Below are 22001 nucleotides of genomic sequence, written 5' to 3'. Positions count from 1 at the left end.
TGAGCTGGTTAATCTGTCACTGTACACATTCAAAATGAATTGGGGCCTCTCTTTTGCACTGCAAGCAGGACTTCGGCTGGCCATCACACAGGATCACTCCCCCCCCCCCCCCCCCCTCCATTTAGAGCTAGGATAGATCATGCTTACCAAGGCCAATGAGTACCTGTTTCACTCCATTCAATACATGGTGGGTGGTGAATTGTGCCCACTTCTCCATTCTCCATGACATGAATGTCAATCATTCCATAGGGCCTGAGAGAAAACACCACATAATCAGCCAGCATTTTGAACAGGCATTCAGATATGTGGATCATCCTGAGACTGAGATCCATCTGATCCACAGGTATCAGACCAATGTTGCTGTCCACATATTGGAACTTGAGCCCCTCTCTCATCTTCTCTAGAGTCTTGTTTCATGCAGCAGCACTAATTTAACATAAACACACAGCTCACAAATGTTGGGAGGGAGGGGATGGGGATGGGGATGGGGTTGGGGGTTGGATTCCAGCAATATTAGTACAGGGGATCGTCATCTTATCTTGAAGAAAGCGTTCTACTTGCTTATTCGGTTAGAAGATTTCTACATTTTTATTCAGTTAGAAGCTTAATTTTATCATCAATTTCAGATATCAATTGCCCACTTACTGTGAAAGACACTGATTTACTTGAAGGCTGCTGAAGCACCTAAACACTTCGAAAGTGCATGCAGGTGTGAGGATGTCAACAATTCTATTAGCATCACTTCACTGCCAAAGACAGACTATGCCCACTTTGACTACCTGAGCACATTTCACAGACAGACCGTAACTCCCCTATGTCCCATTGTCTGCTTCCAGTTATACTTACACAGGGAGAGACTGTTTTTTTTTCTTTATAATTTTCTGGCTTTGGCATGAGTGCTGTGTCTGTATTTGACAATATCTGTAAATTTTGATGCAATTTTCCTTCAACATGCATTCCAAATCAATAAGTATTTCTTTGTGTGGGAATCAGAGCATTATGTGAGCACTGTGGGAGGCAGAAACTGGGACATAGGTAAGTTTGGGTCTGTCTGTGAATGGTGTTCAGATAGCTGAAGCTGTAAGCCTGGCTGCACATGTAATGCAAAAAATCTAGATTCAAGTCCTGATCTGGCACAAATTTTCATTTTTTGCCAGTAAATTTTATAGCTGTCACAGCCCCATTTTCACAATTTGTAAATACATTTCCTGGTTAAGTATTTTTGATTGTTCAAGTTTAAATAAAGTGATGTAATGTGTTGTGTCCACTCGACCTCCTCCACAAGTAAATCAAAGCATGCTGGAACACACTACAGTGCAATTGTGAATGCCTCTAATGTTTTTTGTTTGGCATTACATAAATCCTGCTTGTTCTGTTATGATTTTGCTCTCAATTGTGCTGAAAAATGTCAAGAACCATTCTTTCTTATGCCTTGTGGAGATGACACAGAAGTGACACTGGCCTGAGGTTTTTCTGGCTCTGCAGAATCTTTCCCCAATTTTAGCAGGGCTACCACCTTGGTTTTACTCCAGAGTTTCAGAATGAACATGGTAGTGATACAGCTAAGTCTAGTTCAATACTAAAAACAGCTAAATCTATTTATAAAATAGCAGAAATGTCTATTTCAATAGGGGAGGGGTTTTGGCAGATTTAGCAATTTTGCCAAGGGCATGGGGTCATCTCAGTATGATTCTGCTGAGAAAGAAGATTATACACTCAGTTTCTGCACAATTAGTTGATGCCCAGAGGGAAAAGTGGGCACAACTATATACTCTCACAGGCTAAGACAAAATATGCAAAGAACAGTTCTTCAGCCACTCAAAAACAAGTACACCATGGAATCAAGGTCAAAATAATTGGAGACAACCTGCAAGCAACGGTGGGAACTTTTATCAGTCTCTGCTTGAGAGTTTGTGTAGTGTAACAGCTGATGTTGAGCATGATGAGATCTGGTCTGGGTGATTGGTCTTGTGTAAAATAGTGATATTCGATGAAGAAATCAAAAATTAAAATACTTCTGTTTGAAGTAAATGTACAATATTTTGATGTCAACAGTTAAAAAAAAGCTAGCTTTACAATTCATGGCCAATACCTAAATCAATATGATCAGTACGGTAAGAAGAAATGTGAGAGTTATAAACAAAGTTGATGCATGAAACAAAATGTAAAGGCTCACATGCAAAGAAACTACTGAAAGGGGCAAGTCCAGTCAGATTAGTATGACTAACCAGCCCTCACCCTAGTAAACAGCTAATTTCGAGCCCAAATGATCAGTATCCTAAAAGTAAATAATAGCAATTTGAGGTAAATCTGAACAATGAGAGAGTAGAGAAACCTATTGTGTGGGGGTTCACTGCCAATGCTAAATGTGAACAGCCTGTCATATGTCTTGCCTGCTAGTGAGCACTGACAAAACGTTTATAATTTCCCACCTAAATGTGCAATCAGTCAGAAACAAATTAAATTAAATAGACATTATCTTAAACACAAAGCCCTATCATGTTTTTTCCAAACATAATTAACTATCATTAATCAAATATTGTCTCTTAGACAGGGAAAAAAAGTCACTATAAATAATTGTAGATCCCTTGTTCTACCTCTTATTACAGGAGTGCCACAACGTTCTGCCCTGGGCCCTTTTTCCTTGTATACAAGAATAATCTATCTGGTTCTTTGCCCTACACTCTTATAATAGATACTGATGATACAACCATCATAACGAATGATCCTAACATAGATGAAGTGAAAAGAAAACTCATAATGGTTGATATGTCTACACAGTGGCTACAAAAATGAACTAACATCAAATAAAAACTGAGCTGAAACAATATACTTCTGGCTCCACAACTAAGTGAAAAGGTAAGAATTCACATGGTTACACAACTGAAGTGAGATGCATGTACAGACCAACTGTACATTAAACTACCACACGTGATTTACTTGCTACTATGTTTATGTTTCAAGAAAAGCAGTGAGAACAATTACAGGCATTAATATCAGAGTCATGCCACATTTCAAGAAACTAAAAATAGTAACTGTACCTTCCCTCTAAATTAAAACTCTAATTTAAAGCCAATTGTTCTCAATAAAACTAACATGGAGAGTATTTAACTTACAGAGTTTATATTCACAAATGTGAAGCAAGGATTGGCATACAATACAAACTTAGAATATAATATATTAAGTCAGTCCAAAAATAGTTTCAATATACTGGCAGAAAGCTGTATAATAAATTACTGATGGTGTTTAGAGACCTACCATAGAATTCTCTTGAAAGTTATGTACAAAATCTATTAATCAACAGTAGTGTTTGTGAAGAAGATTTTTTATAATAGCATGATATCCTAAACCAGACATCTAGTTCTTTAATGTGACATCTAATTTTTAATGTAAAATTTTATTATTGCATACATATCGATATCCATATCATACACATGATCTGAGATTGATGAATAAGTATGAAATAACTTGTAATGATAAATATAAAAAAGCAATTTCATAAAGTCAATGGTTTTCATTTTGACAACATTCCTCAACAATGTTAGAACTAATTTAAAATATTAAAATAATACATTTGACAGTAAGCAGAGGAAACCTTACATGTTTACAGCTACAATGAATCTCAATCATATGAAGGAACTATAGAAGTTTGAAATCGGTGTTAATCTCCTCACTAGCTTGAGAAAAATAATATTAGAAACATTGTATTACTTGAAATGACTAACATTTTCATGCAACAACATGAAGATAGTACACGAAATTGCCAAATCTTAAGTACTTCTAATGGTTCTCTTATTTTTCATCCTTCCTGTTTCTCACTTCATTGAGGAATTAGCATCACACACAGAATTTCACAATATTGTTCTTTGTGTTTTAAACGGTGGGAGTATAATTAGTAATAAAATAGTTGTGCTATCTTATTTAAAGATATTCCAGCTAAGTGAATTTTTATATGTCCAATTAATAACACAGAAATCTCTGACCATGTTTTACAGACTTATTATATGTACCATAGTTAAGTTACATGTACAGTAAATTACATTTGTTGTTACTCATAATTCTCAGAACTTCAAAATATGGGTAGTGTAATTCATGGTAAACAGTACCGCCATAAATAACTGGCCATTATTTCTTAATTAATTTTGAAGTTGTGCTGCTTTTTCAGTGGCATTCTTTCATACAAAGTACACTCCATAATATTTTCTTTTTTCTAAATTTAAGACACACACTTGCATAGCTCTATTGCTTCTTGTCTGGCCCTCTTCTTCTTTGGAAAGCTCCAGTACTTCTGAGAACGACCATAGAGTGCAGCATCTTCTACTGTCTCTGGAAGTTTCTCATTAAGAGATTCAGGCACAAATGATACCAAAAATGATGTAATCAGTAATACACTTGCAAGAACACTAAACATGTACTGAGGGCCAGCCACTTTTTCCTATAACAGAAAGGTCCAAATACAATGTTTGTGCCAACATCTCGCAATTTCATTGATCTAGAAACAGCTTGTTACATCATAAGCATATTAATAAAGAACTGTATGAAACCTAGATATACAATTCTATAACTCCTGAAAAACACAAAACTCATTTAAACAATAAGAATGATGTAGAAATAAAATTATGCATGCCCGATTTGTTTTTGGAGGGGGGAAGGGGAGGGGCAGATATCACCACTATTTCTGAAGCAAAGTGCACAGTAAAGACACAGGCCACTGAATAAGCAGGAATGTGCAACTGCAGACAGGAGATAGAGAAGAAAAGCAGGAATCATAAAAACAGGAATGAACACAGGAATACAAAAATGAGGACTTGATATTGGTAGAATGTAAGTAAACACAAAGAAACAAGAAAATTTGTATTTCTGAAGGCAGAAAGCTAACAAGGAGCACTCTGATGTGGACAGGAAATGAAGAGGTGAGTAGAAGCAAGCAAGATGGGAGTTTAATTTCCTGGTAACAATGGTGTCATTCTGGTTTGTGACTAAGAATGCACCAGTAAAACATATCTGCTAGTTAAGGAATCATTCCAATTCATTAATACATGAGCATGCTAAATTATTGAAGCAAGAAGGATATTAGCACTGTCATATGTGGTCAAATGCCAGTGACCTCTACTTCTTACATAACATCTGCATGCGGTGTGGGAGTCTGCCCCCGTATCACACGCAGTCATGTGCCAAGCACTGCCAATGCCATGCAATAGAAACATTACTGCAGACAAATCATAACATGCTGATCTTTAGCAGCTGCCACCTGTGGATCCAGTCTCACTTTTAAGCAGCAAGCACATTGGCAACAGTGGTGTTGCCAGCACAGGGACCATGCTGCATCCACCATCAAGTGCACACTCAGTGCTGCACGATAATCTTCCTGCCTATAAAAATGTTATTTCACTGCAAGCAGGCAGTAGTGCTCACACTCACACTCACAACATAATGCATGGGCCTTCATGGCCTATTATTCAGAGCTCAAAACAGCCATGCAATGGCAATCTGCCAGTTATCTGTTTCAGAGTCTTTGTCCGTCCGATGCTGACATTCCCCAGACTTCGTACTTTAGCGGCCATTGCAGTTATCATAGTGACCCATGTCACAATGGACTAGTATCACCACCTTGGTCATGACATACTGTTGGCTTCACAAATATTCATATCTCATGAGGACGATCCTTTCAGTTATACCATTCAGAAGCTACACTATGTTGAACTTTGTTCTTTTTGTGCAGTATTAATAAAGTGTCACTTGTATGCTACTTGGGAACTTGTTTATTGAGTGCAGCCTACCACACAGGGCACTAAAGTTGGCATTGATGATCAAGTTATGTCACTGCATTGTCCAGTATCATCTGCATCTCTTTTGCCAGCCTCCTGCAACCACACCAAACAATGCTGCTGCTGCTGCTGCTGCTGCTGCTGCTCTGCACGTTGCAGTCACACAGCCCTCCTCTCAAGAATGGCACTGCCCTGGCTTGATGTTTATGTCTACATGCTGCAGCAATGGGAGTTGTCTATCACTGTTTTCTTGTCTGACTACTGCCCATCCCCACCATGTTTGATGCTGCCCACCAACTTTGTACCTTCACCATGAAGATGCAGCCATGACCAGGCTTCCTCATGAAGTTGGTACAGCACAGGAAACATCATTTGAGGATAATGATACAACTCCATTCTTGCTGCACCAGATCTCATCTGCCCTCCCATCACCCTCCTCTGGCCATGAACCTGATGCTACTTCTCCAGTTCCATGTCTTCATCAAGAAGATGCAGCCCTTTGCCTCTCTTACAAGAGTCACTTAGTACAGCAGTTGGCCATGAGAAGTGCCAATGTACTACATTAGACTAGAAAAGTGGCAGAAGAGTTGAAGTTCAGTTTATTATGCCTCCAAGAGTAGATTAGATTAGATTAGCACTTGTTCCATAGATCATGAATATGATACTTTGTAATGAACTAAGGGAGGAAAAGTCCCCAGTATGCCAATAACTGCCAAGATAGTCATCCAAGACAATGTCCTATGGTATCAATAACAATATGTAACAAAACCATTACCAAGACAAAAATATTGCAGTATTTTTCAGAATGCACAATCTGTTTGTTAATGTTAACTGGGAAGGAGAGTGGTATCCTGGTTTTCACATATTAAAAAGGCAAATTTAGTGATTATATCAACTAGTATCTGCTAAGGCTGAAGGTTTCAGTCACCTGAGTTGAATTAAGCCCATTGTGTATTCCACTGATGCAAAGGTGAAGTCAGTATTTTGGCATAGCTGCATAACTGATGACTGTGAAAGGCAACTAGAAGAAGCCATCATGGAAATCAACCAAGAGGTACTGAATACACCTCATAGTCTGCTGATCTATTAAAGCAAAGTCACAAAGTCATCAAATATGAATGTCACTCTAGCAAATACCGCAGCAGCATGCTGTATGAAAGACTGGAAGGTTGAGAGCAGAATGACATTGAGTGATCATATCATCATCATACACTTTATCACCAATGAACAGGAAATCCAACACACCACAAAAAAATGTATGCATAACACCTGAATATCATTTCAAGGAAGTGTTTCCATGTGTGGGAAGTCTATAGCTAGATGTTGATGAAGATGTTGAAGGACAAGAACTGACAGTGGCTATACATAGAGCAAGGAGGCCTCTATACCCATTAGGAGAGGTCTTGCTAGATGAGTGCCTTGCATCTGGACCAAAACACAACAGAAATTAAGATGATCCAAGAAGAATGAATCTGAAGACTGCATAGATAAAGCTATGAATTTTAGTGATGTATCATGGGAAACAAAAATAGAGTGATGGAAACAGATTGCAGAGATTAACTTACAAACTGGTTCCTGAGGAATGTCATACAAAATAGTTTGCAAGAAAATATGATCACTAAAAGTCTTTTCTACTCTAAAAAGATGTGATGGTATAGTACCAAGAAGTCACAAACAGTCAGCTCCCTGTCAATGGAAACACTGCTTGCAAACAATAAAGATAATGAGACTGAAAATCAATGTAGGTTACAGAAAATGTTATGTGAAGACTATAGAAACAAGATTTTGTACAAGAAGAATTTACGCAAATAATTGAAAGACTGAAAAGTAGAAAGTTCCCAGGATCAGACAGTATTCATACCAAAGTAACACAAACCTTACAGGAGCAAATAGATTGTTACTTGTGTGAACTGTGTGTCTTGCAAGGAAAGATACTTGCAGCATGGAATAATGCTGAAGAGGTGATTAGTTAATGGGCAAGAGAAGGCTTTAAAGATACAGAATTCCTACAGATCGGTTTATCTTCTGAATGTTCTTGGCAAGACGTGTGAAAAAATACTATGCAAGAGACTGCTACACAGGATGGGTCCTCAAAAATATGGGTTTTTGAAGAGGCAAGTCAACTGAAGGACACAATTAATAAGGTACTAGTAACAGATACCTCATCATTGTACACTATCTGATGAGCAATATTGCTGCACTTTTGATAAACTATGGTGACCATATTACTTTGGTTCCCTTTATTATTAAATCTGCATCATTTACCTGTCACGACTGGACAGACCGCATAAAAATTACACACACACTTGTTGTTTACAATTTTTCATGGAACATATGAAGAAAGTTATTCTCAACAAAGACATATTACATAACAACATTATATAACAAATGCAAACAATATTATTTTGCTCAATCACTTTTGTCACTGTTGATAAATTTTCCAATAAAGTATGATGGATGCTGTTTAGAGTCCTGCACAGTTTTCCTTGTGAATAACCCTGGCAGCAGACATTGCAACTACTGGAACACTATATTGTGGTCCAGACAGTTATCAGCTTGGTATTTCAGCGTCCTCTTCTTGTGGATGTCATAATTATGTATTTCTTGACTCATGCTGAAAACTTCCAGTTTTTTTCATTTTTTTATGCTGATGGGGCATGAAAATATGTACTGGCTGAAAATATTCCTAACAAGGCAAATATACACTTGCAATGTTTCAGTCTTCTGTTTGAAGTGACGATCCTGGCAGGTTTTTTGTTGCATTAACATATCCTTGCAACCTAAAGTGTGCCCCCCCTCCCATTAATCAGGCCATATTGATGTGGCTATGAAACAGAGCATAGTATACTGTTATGAGGTACTGCTCAGTTAAACACTATTTCATCTGCTTAGAAGGTACATTATATGGGAGAGTTTGGAGTGTACATACACACTGTGTGTTTATTGATTGATAGTTTTCTGTCAACCATGGAACCCAGGAGTTTTAGAGCCTCCATATAATCCTGGAATTCAACACTGCTGAGGCCGCACATCAGATGAGTGTTGTTTTTTTTTTTTTTTTTTTTTTTTTTTTTTAAATATGGGAACTTATCTTTGGGGGTCTGCCTACTTACTCTTATTTCCTTTCATTCTGTCCAACAAGAGTACCAGTTCAATCTTCCCTCTTTCTAGATTCATACATTTCTATCACTGAAACTCTTCTATCTGTGCTGCATTGTAAAAATTATGACTTGCTTTCACAGGCAATGTCAAGAGATGGTGAAGGGTAGCAAATAAAAGACACATTGACATAGACAATTCCTTATTTTTTACACATGGACAAGGAGATCTTGGATATTATCTTAACACGCACTTGTTATCAATGTCAGTTAATACAGGAAGAAGTAAGAGTACCAACAAGAGTACAGAAAGGAGAAGGTAACATGCTAATAAGTATGCAAAAATGAAACAACAGGGAACACTAACTGTTTTCTGAGGCATTATCACCAATAAGAAAATATGGATGATGTGTTCAACAGATGAGGAGCAAAATCAAACTAAAAAACTCAAGTTATATCTGAGCAATTCACTAATGCCAGAAGGGTTTGTGTGAGTGTACAAAAACAGTAATAATTATGGATATATTACATCTTTTAATGTAATAAAGAAAAATTGAAGAGCTATTAAGTAAATATTTCATATATAGTAAAAAAAAAAAAAAAAAAAAAAAAAAAAAAAAATAGAAATTAACAGCCAATGAAGTGGTGTTCTGAATGGTGTCCATGTAATTGAAATGAAAAAATAACAAATTGAAGGAACACTTGTCTGAATTTCTCCATGGATTTGAGTAAGCGGCTTTTAACTGTGTGAATAATGAAGAGCAAAGATCAATATTATAATCTAGTAACAAGGACCAAGTTCTTGAAGAACAACCCTTAAAGACAAATGCATGTGAGTGAAGGCTTTTTATGAAATATTCTGATAAGATATGAGACTTATGGCACTGCAGAAAGTGTAAAGGAAGGATATAAAAGAAGGACGCAGGAAACTTCCGTGTTAATCAGCCAGGTAAAAGTCATTAAACTAAGAAGAAATTTCAATTTTGGAAGTAAGGGCTGTGCATACAATTTCAAATTTTAATATGGGGTGGAATCAGTTTTATGTATGGGAGAGAGGAAGGGTAGACAGGCCTGTAAGAGGGATGGGCTAGTTCATGGTCAGGTGAATTCATGGAAGGCATGGCCCGTACTGTACAATGGATGTGTTTAAGAGTAAAGGGTAGGTGTATTCTGAGAAAAGATGGTTTATGCCTAAATCAGGTGGATCCATGGAAGGAATGACCTCACCATTTCTTTGTGTAGAGAAGTTAGGAGACTGATACCCACACCACAAAGATGATGATGTACATTCACAGTACTGGTCTCATGGATGACATGTGAGTAGTTCTTACAAAGGAATGAAACTGTATAGTGGCAGTTAGTCACAATGTTGCAGTGTTCTCCAAAGTAGTCAAAGACAAGCAGACTAATATGGACAATGATTATGGTTTTGAATGTTTGTTTCCATGCATGCTGACTCATCAAAAATCTGAGATTAGAAATCATGGAAAGTAGTATATAGTCAAATGTCAGCATTTAACTCCTTATGGTAAACAAATGTTGAAACTTTTACATCTCAAAAAAGTTGATAAGACTTGGTTGTTATGAGCTGGTAACATCAGACTACAACTGATTAAAAATAATGAAATCGTGATAAGAGTCTGGTTGAACATGACAAGAAAATGGCTCTGAGCACTATGAGACTTAACATCTGAGGTCATCAGTCCCCTAGAACTTAGAACTAGTTAAACCTAACTAACCTAAGGACATCACACACCTCCATGCCCGAGGCAGGATTTGAACCTGCGACCATAGCGGTAGCGCGGTTCCAGACTGAAGCGCCTAGAACCGCTCGGCCACACCAGCCGGCCGAACATGACAAGAACTTTGCATGGGTTTTGACAATGCAGTGACATGTAAGTAAAGTAATTGGCTGTTAATGTAATGGAGCAGGTAAAGAGAAAACCATTTACTATAGTGTAATAAGATAAACAACTTAATTTGAACACTTACATTCACTATTGAATCAAAGAAGTTACATTAACAAAGAATGAAGATATCAAAATGATGCAATATCCTTTTATCAATTAAACTGAATAATAAATACTTAACCAAAAATGGAAATGCAAACTATGATTGGTAAACTAAGAGACTATAAATTGAAACAGACTGATTAAATATGCATGATAATTCAGGTTTTGTTGAATGAATAAATTGGGTTCAATCTCACTAGACATTTACTTTAGTAACATAAATAATTTATTAAAATGCACAACATTATCATAAATTTGTAATCTGTTAATAAAGTTAATTTACAGATGTCTTTCATCTTAGCAAGTTGATTGTGATGTAATAAGTTGCTTCATCTCTTTCTCAAAATCAGATGAAAGATGTTCATAGGTAATTAGCCTCCACTGTGCATGCTTCTTGTTGATATATGAACAGAGATGATAAAAGAAGCATGGACACAGGACATCAGCAAAACATCACATTGATCGAGAGTCTCCACCTACTATGATGAGGTCACTTATGCTTTAGTGTCACAGCTTGCTTGTGTGTTTAAAGGCACAGAGAGAGAGAGAGAGAGAGAGAGAGAGAGAGAGAGAGAGAGAGAGAGAGAGAGAGAGAGAGAGATGCTACTTACAATGTCAATGTCCAGAATCATTTGAACTAAGCTGAAGAGAAATGTAACTCTTTCCTGTGATATAATGAGATCACTTTGAAAATCTAATTGTATAGGTTTCTGTGGCCAGAATCAGTTCATGTAAAAGTTTTCTGAATGTCATACCATGTCATAATGTAAAAATAAACTATGCAGGAGAAACTAATGTTTTGCCCATGGTTACAGTGGCCTCCTCCTGGGTCTACTGCAATGCTTTAACTGTGTTGAGTCACTGAGTATGACATTACACCATAATTTTAAAATGATGCTGTTACAATTTGCCACCTGAGGCACAAGGAGTGGGGACTATTTTATAATAGGTTGCTATGGTGGATAGACTGGAGAGCAGCTGTTATCTATTGCTTCTTGCATTGTTTGCTATGATTGTTGCTTGTTGTTGAATGAAGCAGGCACCTGTTTTTCTCCTCCTGGATGCACCTCATGAGGCGGTTGTTATGTGTTGTTGGTGTGGCCTACTGGACTCCTAAGGCTGGCAGCAAGGATTGGGCAATCCTTCATCCATCCTCTATGTTCATGTTGTTAGGGTGTTTTATTATTCTGTGGCTTCTATGATTTTACATTTCATCAAGGCTGGGCTGCTTAAACAGAATGCAGGTTTCATTAAATTTGATTTCCTTACCATAGCTTTGTTGATGTTCAGTCACAGCAAACTTACTATGCTGCACCAGACAAACTTCCCTTAAAATCCATTGGAGCACACCACTTATCTGTATTAGCATCAGTTGTAGGATATGGTGTGAACATTTGGGCTCACAGATTGCAGTTTATGAAACCAGCTTCTTGAGCCAGAAGAGTCCAACAGAGAGTGCTAATAAAATAACTGGTACCTACTGCACTACCCCAAATCATGCACTGTTAGTAATTCTATGAATATTCCCATTGGACACAGAGATCAGGTAAAAGGGAGCACTCTGTTGGTTAATGAAAGGCAATAAAATTTAAGTACAAAAGATACTTGTGACTGAGGCCAATACAAGATAGATAATATAAAATATCACATTCCAACTGTGTCAAAATGAATTGGACACATCAGGCACAGGCAGGATAAAATACAAATTTCTCCCCAAGATCAGGGAGAGGCTAAAAATTATATTGCTTAACCCATTAAGTGGACTGATGCATTACCTGACCAGTCACGGTCCATATGTTACAGTATAAAAAAATCAAAAGACAGATGAATGACAGCTGCACCTGCAGCACTATGGGCACTTTATAATACACATTGTTGCTCTGGGCATTCTATGAAGATGCAGCAAGTATGTTGAACCTGCCTTCACGACGAAGATACAGTCATGGCCAGCCTCTCTCATGAGTATGATGCAGCATTTCATGCCCTCATTACTGCACACGTCAACCTGCATGTTTTGTTCTCATTTCAGGTCTGTTCCCAACTCCCTTTGCAGTGACACCTTCTTTGCCCACACCTGCTGCAGCAGTCACTTCACAATCTCAGCTTCCAGATGCCAAGGACGCTGTCACAGCTGCCAAGAGCTCCCACACCCATGGACATCCCACATCACTCAATGCAGGACCTGCCTCCCTGTGGCCATCCACTGTGCTGCTCTTCATTCTCTCCCCCTCCATGTAGCAAAGGGGTGCAGTATTTGTGGACACAGTCAAGATGGCTTCATCATCATTTTCCTCAAGCTGGAAGGGATGCCATATACCTGGTCATAAGCTGGCAACCTTGGCACAATTACCACAACCAGCAGATGGTCTGCCCCAGAGTAGCAGGCACTACTTCTGGTGCCATCTGGTGCTTGAGCCCCTGATTGCAGGACAATATGGTCCCATTGCAAGAGGAAGGGCTCCCATTACATGGACTGACAAAATGGAGCATAGTTTTACCAAGTCTAAATGGTGCCTCATCAAAAAGACACTTCTTGCACATCCAATACACAATGCTGATTGGACAGATGATGTGGATTCCAGTCAGACTGCTATTAGCACAGCACATCAACAATGCATTATAGATGTTTGCAGTAACTTGGCTGCTTCTTGAAGAAGTAATCAGCATCACAATACTTTTGTAGCATATACAACTGCAAGCTGCTGGCTGTGTATCAGGTGGTGAAACACTTCTGTTAATTGGTAGACGCCTGCCACTTCATCACCTTCATCAACCATAACCTGATAACACATGTTTTCCAGATCCACAACAGCAACTGTTCACTGTGCTAACTATAGCTGTTGCAATATGTGTCACAGTTCACAACAGACGTCTGCCACATCTCCTGGATGGACAACGTCATTGTTCACTGTTTGACCCATGACTGTACATAAATCTCCAGCCTGGTGAACTTAAAAGATGTCACTCAAAACCAGGAGGGTGATGGAGAACTGCAGGATACCTCCAGCAGCCTACATCTAGAACTGGTGCCAATCCCGGGCTGCTCCGGGGTTTGATGTGACGTTATGACAGGCAAACATCCCCTGTTTCTCCCAGAGAAATTCTGACACTTTGCCTTGAACTTGTGTCCACGGGTTATCACATCCCGGCACAAACACAATGGTGTCTCTTGTGGTCAAATGTCATCTGGTCTGGACTCCAAAAGACTGCAATCAGTGGGCATGCACCTACATAGCATGACAGCATCCCAAAGTTGGTGCACACGCACCCATGTGCCCATCGGCACCTACTTCAATGTGACTCACTGCCTGACGCATTTCTGTGTGGACCTATAGGTCTGTTTCCTCCATCCCAAGGCAAGCACTACCTCTGCACAATGTTGGACCCCTTTTTCTGCTGGCCAGAGATGACACCCACAGTGGGCAACACCACTGAGAAGGTCGCAAGTGGCAGTCTTCAGCTACCCCAGCCACATAACTACATACCACAGCTGCCAGTTCAACTATGCACTATTCAAATGCCTCATCCAACTCTGGTGTGTGGCTACACCACCCAAGTTACCACGCAGTGTCTAACAGCATGGTCAAGGGGCTCCATCAGATGCTGATGGCATCCCTATTGTGTCACAACACAAACTGTATGGAGGCACAGTCACTCAGACCCCTCAGCCTGTGAGTGACCCTAAAGGAAGAATTCATGTCTCACCTATTCTATGACCAGTCACTCTCCATCCCCGGATACTTCATTGAGGAAGTACTGCCACTACATGACACCCCTGCCACTCCACTAGTATAATGACTGAGCAGTCACATGGCTGGGCTCTGACCACACCCACTGACAAGGCATGGCCCTGGCACAACCTTCATCCATGCAGACCTAAAGCACTGCACACGTCACACTGCACATAACACAGTATAGCCACAATTTGGCTGCCGTATTTGGGACTGCACCACTTGACAAGCCATTGTGAGAATACATCAGAGATCAAGTACAGTGGTAGGCCAACTAAAGTCTTGATTGACAGAATCAAACCAGTGTATGTTGTGACAGAGCCAGTCACTGCACATTTCTTTGACCTAGTGGAAGACTTTTAACAGATGACTCTCCGCAAACGACCAGCCAGACAGAGCCCATCACTGCAGCTGCCGGTGACTCACTCACACCACCAGCTGTCACCGAAAGCCAACTGGACCCTAACCTACTACCACCCTACTCAGACAGCCAAACACACTGTGCTCCACATAGGTGCACTGGCCAGCCCCACCACAGAGGCCAGTGGACTATGACACATTTACCAGCTGTTGTGTCCATGTCAAATGCCAATGCTGTGTCATAATGATGTCACACCACATGCTGCAGCCTGCACACATCCCTTGTCTCACCCCTGCACATCACACCAGCCACACATGACATCACAAACTGCTGCCATCTCACTCATGCTGACACCACCACTAGCGAGTGAGACACAAACATATGCTAGTTTTGAATGGGACATTTTTCCTTCTTGAACCTACCAAGCTGTGTGGCAGCCATTACCTCAGCCATGGATGGCAGCACTGCAGTTGGAGATGACACAATCAACAGACTGATATTAGCCAATGTGCTTCCCATGCAGAAGTATCATTAGGTGAAAGCTAGGCAACAATGCAGCACCTTCTAGTGCACAGGACACAATGAGAGACAGCAATGTGAGCTAGCTGCCAAAACCTAATGGACATCTGTGCATCCTTCAGTCTCGCAAGCCACAGTCCATGTGGTTTGAGCACAATGTGTGCTTCCCACCACTGAGTACACAATCCAGACAGCCATCACTCATTTGCTACATTTCTTGTGACCACAAATTAAGTGATATTCATGAGAAGGAAGACTATTTGCATGCTCAGCTAGTCATGCATCCATTGCTCTTCTGTGGCCATGAGACTGCAGTGCATGCTTGATCACTGATGAGTGTGTTCTCTCCAGGATCAATGCTGAAGCCATTCACTATGGCCATACAATCATGCGACATTTTGAATGTGATTATTATGAGTTTTTTGATTTAATTGATTTAATTTGATTGCTGTTAATAATGGAGTTGTTGCATAACCAAGTGTATTTAATTATGGCCGCCTGTGCCTACATCTTGGACTTAGTGCAGGGGCACGGCAGTATGAAGGCTCACAGTATGACAGTTTTGAAAGTGGCAAAAATCACTTGTTGCATGCTTTAGTAATGCTGTGAGGGTACATTGTGAATCATGCCTGGATAGCTTCATTACAGCATTGCCAATGTAAGTGAAGATTTTTTGTTTGAATTCCAGCCTATCACACAATTTTGATCTGTCAGAAAGTTTGATAACACACTGTATTCAGAGTGAAAGATTAGAAAGTTGAAAATGTAGGTCAGTTGATATCATCCAACTAGTGTTGGAAAATGTGAACAGAAGGCGAACTCTGGGAAATGAATACTGTAAATGAAATCTGATGATTTATGTTATTACAGCCTGAACCCTAATAAGAGTTGTGGACCAGAAGTTACTGTATAATGAATACCAACAACAATGAATATTCATCGTAAGTGGAGACACAGATAAATCTGTAGTAAAGTGCATAAATATTCATTTTCACCTGAATGAAATGCATGAAGGAATTGTAAGTTGTGTTGTTAGGTCAGAAGAGGAAAATTATAGCTGTCATCAATGGCTAAGACACTACATAAGAGTGATGTCCTGTAGGTAATTCTTAACATTTATCAGAAAAAAATATATTGCACAAAAATATAATCACAAATCTACCTAATAAACAAAGCAAAGTCGTGTGTGTGTGTGTGTGTGTGTGTGTGTGTGTGTGTGTGTGTGTGTGTGTGTGTGTTTCTTTTTGTCTCTTTTGGAAAAAGGCCTTCTGGTCAAAAGCTTACATATTTAGTAGTCTTTTTGTTGAGCCTGTCTTCGACTCAACATCCCTGCTATATGGTAACAATCTGTCCTTTTCTAATATTGTCATTAATCCATTCTGGATTTTCCATTGTTTGAAATATATTTTCAGCACACAATGTCATTTATCGCAAATGTAATTACAAAAGAAAATTTTAATGCATGTTCTTACGTGAGCCACAGAATTAGTTATAAAATTAATAAGTGTAAATAATAACATTAACATAGATTTCATGGCATAGGAAAGCGTAAAGTACAACAAAAATGTACTGTTTGAAGATATAAAGTTTTAGGTAAGAAATAATGATAGTAGAATTAGAACAAGCTGAAGATGAACATTACTGAATGGAAGACTTATTTGATTAATAATGTATCATGAAAATATGAATTACTCTTGGTACAGTCAGAGATGAAAAATTTGTGAAGGCAGAATAATTATCACAGTAAATGCTGTAAGTCATGTATCTCACAACCAGCAAATTCAAACCCATAATACATACCAGGTGTGCAAGATATGGTGGTAGGCAGTGGACACATGTAAGAAGAATATACTCCATAGCTAAACTGATCTGTCTAATGCAAGTAGGGTGTATTTCCATGCTCTGCAGATTTGTGAGTGACACTGAGCAGTGTGAACAGAACTGGAGTAGCAAAGATCCAGTTAACACCATCCATGCAGGCGATGACTCTGAAAAATATGTTCCTTTATCTTTTGTAACACTGGAGATATAGTTCTGATTGACACATTCAAAAAGAAGTGAACAGGCACTTATCAGTCATATTATCATATCACTGGCCTAACAGCACATTTTTCCACCTTATGTAAACAGCCATAAGAAGTCCAAATATCAAATCGATTAATATGTAATTTTCTCATAGCATAATGTGGCCACTAAGAGCCCATGATCCTTATGGCAGGCAGATATTCACATCAAATGGCAATCCTGATGAAATGTAAAAAGTGTAACTCTGATTTCTAGTAAGACAGCATTTTCTTCCTGGGTATTGTGTCATATGTATGTTTTTGAGTCTTGGTGAACAGGTTAGGTGTTTTACTATGTTTGAATTTTATGATGACGATGACTATGGTGGTAGTGGTGATGACAGGAAGGAGGGGGTGAAACCCAATGCCAGCATAAGCCTACACATTCTGAATAGCATTAAGGGAGCCACTAAACTTGGCATCCCCACCTAATAGTCTGATCACTGTGAACAGTGTCACACTCAGATATTTAGGTTATAAACTATCTTTCTGGAAGAAATAGACTTATCTGAAAAGCCATCAGGTACACAAAAACAATGGGAGTCAGTAGCAATGTAATGAAACCTTCCCTAGTATGGAAGTACTCCATAATACCCCTTTCTAAGACCTGATATGCTAAGGCAGTGAAGCCTGGACCATAAAAGCAGAGGTGCCAAGAAACTAACAGCCTGTTAAACGAAATTCTTGAGATGAACTGCCTGTTACACCAAATAGGAACACAAAAGAAATGAATATGCACTGAAAGAAGTAACTGGAAGTTATTACACATTATATTTAGAAGTATCAGAACTGGAGGAAATATTTACAATGAATGAACTCAAAGAGGATCCCAAAATCCATGCTACACTACAACATTAATTGTGCAAGACCATTACATCAACCAATGAAAATATGGCAGGAGAACTTATCAAAAAGACTGTAACAGGCCAAGAGATGTAGAACTTGGAAGGAAGAAGATGAAGATGGTGATTGTGATGTAGATGACCCCTTCATATTAACCTCCCTGATTAATTAACTTTACTATTGAATTTGACCCAGACTGACACTCTTACTTCACAGATATGGCAAGACTGTGATGCCCATATCCTTGGATTAGGCAAATAAATTTCAACTCTTGATGCAAGCAATGCGCTTCACCTTCATTAGCTTTTTTAACATACATCAATTGCAGCATTATGTGTACATTCAAAGAGAATGGTTGCTTCCACGGTATTCATTCATAACTTTTACCACACTACATTATGCTCTTTGTCAAAAATCACTTAGTCACAGACATTTCACTTTTTGCACACCTACACTATATAAAGCATCCTTTGTATCAAGTGCATCTGTATCACATGCACATAAGCAAATGTAAACAAACTCTCCAAGATAACAACAATGAAATCCTTGAAACTGTGCGTAAGACACTGGCCCAAGAGAACAACAGAAGAAGTGAGGTGAATCAGTAACATAAGAAAGGATGGATTCTAATATATGGAGACTGTCATGGTCACAGAACAGTGCAAAACATCGTGAGTACCCAAGATGACTTTATGGGCGTGGATCACATTGAACCAGGAGCACCTCTTTCTGTTACAGTGAAGCCATGTGTGCAAAATAGTGAATCATTCTCATCTAATGATTTCATCATAATCATGGGAGGTATGAATGATATAGTGAAAAATCAAGCAAATGACACTATCAGGTACACAAAAGGACACTCAGTAAGTTAATTATCACTAAAGTAATTTTCGCTAATACTCCACAGACACACAGTATAATGGAACAATCTATCTGTGATATTGGAGTGCAAAAGACACACGATAGGCTTAAAAAAATATGTAATAAATTTCACAATGTGTCTCTGGTAAATGTCAGTAATCTAGAAAGAGACCTGCATACAACTCAAGGTATCCACATGAATAAAAGATGCAAAAACACTGTTAGTAAATCAACTGTAGAAGAAATTAGACAAAATTCCCCACAAAGCAGTGTAAATAAGTGGATGAACATGGAATGGCACAAGCCACCAAATCAAGATCTGCCTCAAACTGTGACTGCAGGCAACCCAGGGTAACTTTTAAAGCCTACTGAATAGTTTGGTAGCCCTGCATCATCCTGTATAGTCCAGCAGAAGAAATTCAGATGGTATGTCATACATCATAATCTTGGTAGTCTTAAAAACAAGCACAATGAGCTGGTTATAATTTCATGTGTTGACAGGCCAGATAATGTAGTCATAACTGAGCACTAATTAGCATCAGTCAACCACTCTCCATGAAGTTTCGTTCTGCCTTGGAGCAGGAAAAACAAGACTGGCGGTGGTGTAGCAATCGTCACTGTAAACTCAACTAATTTCAGTGTTATTGACATAAGTGCCTTCTCCATAAAGTGAGTTGCAGAACTTTCTGCAATAAATCTAGAACAAGGTACAGTAAACATAGCAGTTATTGCTGTGTACAGGTCACCTGGAGCCTGTAGAGAGATAGTTTTCAAAAATCTAACCCATTTGGTGGTATAAACGCACACAGGTGTTACATTTTCTGGGTTAAATGGCCCTGTAAATATTGTAACAACAGGGGATGTAAATATAGACTTAAAATGAATGACGCCAACTCCAAAAACGTACATATCCTACTCAATGAATTCAATCTGACCCCACTGGTCCATGAGTTTCCTAGAGAAATTGGCAACAGGAAAACATGGCTGGATTACATAATAACAAACATTACCCATCTTTCCTAGAGTACTTGTGTTCTGAAACTATCCATCTCTGCTCACCATGCAGTTCAGCTTGAGTCTGAAGCAAATAAGGTGCTTTTTGTCACTAAAATATAATAATATATGTAAGCAAAAGAATTATGTATAATGATAACATTAACAGACTGAACAGCATGTTAGCACACATACTGTACATGAGAACAATAGCTTTTCCTATGACAGCTTTGCTGCTGCCTTCTATGACTGTTTTGATGCCGCTTGTCCACTTGTAGCCACAAAAATTACATGAACAAAAATATAAACAAAAGTACCTGGATAAATAGTGTCACTGAAACAAGAGCAAAATTAAAATTACTCAATAGTGTAATGTTGAATCACAGAGAAAATCTCAAGCCAAAGGAGACCTTCAAAATTTATCAAGAATACTATGAAGATTTATTAATACATGCCAAGAGCAAGTACGTTACAAACAAGCTTCAGGCTTCACACAATGTTACTACTGGTGTATGAGAAGTGATAAATGGCTTTAGAACAGGCAGAGAGAAATTCTGTATGGACTTTATTATTGACCACAGTTGGATGATCATAAAAGACCAACTTGAAGTTGCAAATATTTTTGATGGATGTTATTCTTCAATAGGGGAAGCTGTCAGTGACAAAAATAACAACCTGCTGTACAATTTTAAAGGAAATCCATGTAAGCATAGCATATACATAGCTCCTTCAAATGCAAAGAAACAATGATGATCACTAGCTCTTTAAAATCATCCAGTTCTGCATGGCATGGTGGCCTCAATATTAATGTAACACTAATCTTTAAAAATGGTACAAATACAAAATTGAAGACTACAGACCAATCTCAATACTTCCTGTCTTTTCCAAAATAGTTGAAAAAGTCTTACATACAGTTATAACCTTTCTCAATAAGCACAACATAATGTTTGAGAAACAAAATGGATTCTTTAAATGTAAATCAAATAGCACAGCAATCTGCTCAGTTAATTGAAAAAGTGATAAATGGCATTTAGAACATGCAACAAGTTGCAGGAATGTACTTCAACATTGAGAAAGCTTTTGATTGTGTGAATGATACTATCCTATTACAGTAGATAAGCTGTGGCACATTTGTATCATAGGCAATCATGACTTTATAATGTCTTACAAGAGTAACCAAAAACAGTTTGTACTGCTTAAAACTGAAAGTGGAGTTCACAAATCCAGAACACCAATATTAAATATGCTCTGTCCCAGGGTTCAGTATTGGGTCCTATTTTGTTTTAAATTTATGTAAATAACATAAAATAGTACACTCAAAGTTACAAAGTAGTTCTGTATGCAGATTACATGCCTTTCCTGTGTAATAATGTCACAAAGAAATAGTTCAATACTTTAATGAAAGCCACTTGAATGTAAGCCCCAGTAAGTCATGTCTCATGGAGTTCAACAACAGTAGTTTTAATGATGAAATTAAATAATACTTTGGCAATTAATTTGTAACCAAAAAGAGTTTAGTGTAAAATTCCTTGGATTAAGAATTCAGAACAATCTAAACTGAGGCACACAAGTTGACACTCTAGCACATAAATCGTCTCTAATTTGAATTATGGAATAAAACTTGAGAGAGCAACAACCAAAGAGAATCTAAATAAGCCAATACTACTGCAAAAAAGGGCCATAAGGCTCATCTGTAGAGCAAAATATAGAGAATCATGCTGTTGATCGTTACCTAAAAATTAATGTGCTAAC

The 22001-nt window shown here is 38.4% G+C and overlaps 1 protein-coding gene across 2 annotated transcripts in view; it reads right to left on the bottom strand.

The window, feature by feature from the left end:
* Positions 1-3616: 3616 nt before the first annotated feature.
* Positions 3617-22001, bottom strand: part of LOC126475320 (solute carrier family 22 member 7-like) — a 185736-nt gene continuing 167351 nt past the window's right edge. For both annotated transcript variants that reach the window (XM_050103103.1, XM_050103104.1), the window contains 2 exons: positions 17290-17477; positions 3617-4435 (listed from right to left, as the gene is read on the bottom strand). In XM_050103103.1, the coding sequence (XP_049959060.1) occupies positions 4217-4435; positions 17290-17477 (407 nt within the window). In that variant the 3' untranslated portion in view covers positions 3617-4216. The remainder of the gene's footprint in view (positions 4436-17289; positions 17478-22001) is intronic.

Source organism: Schistocerca serialis, chromosome 4, assembly GCF_023864345.2.
Source record: "Schistocerca serialis cubense isolate TAMUIC-IGC-003099 chromosome 4, iqSchSeri2.2, whole genome shotgun sequence".
Lineage (NCBI taxonomy): Eukaryota > Metazoa > Arthropoda > Insecta > Orthoptera > Acrididae > Schistocerca > Schistocerca serialis.
The sequence above is the reverse complement of the archived record's forward strand: the minus strand, read 5'-3'. Positions and strand labels throughout refer to the sequence as shown.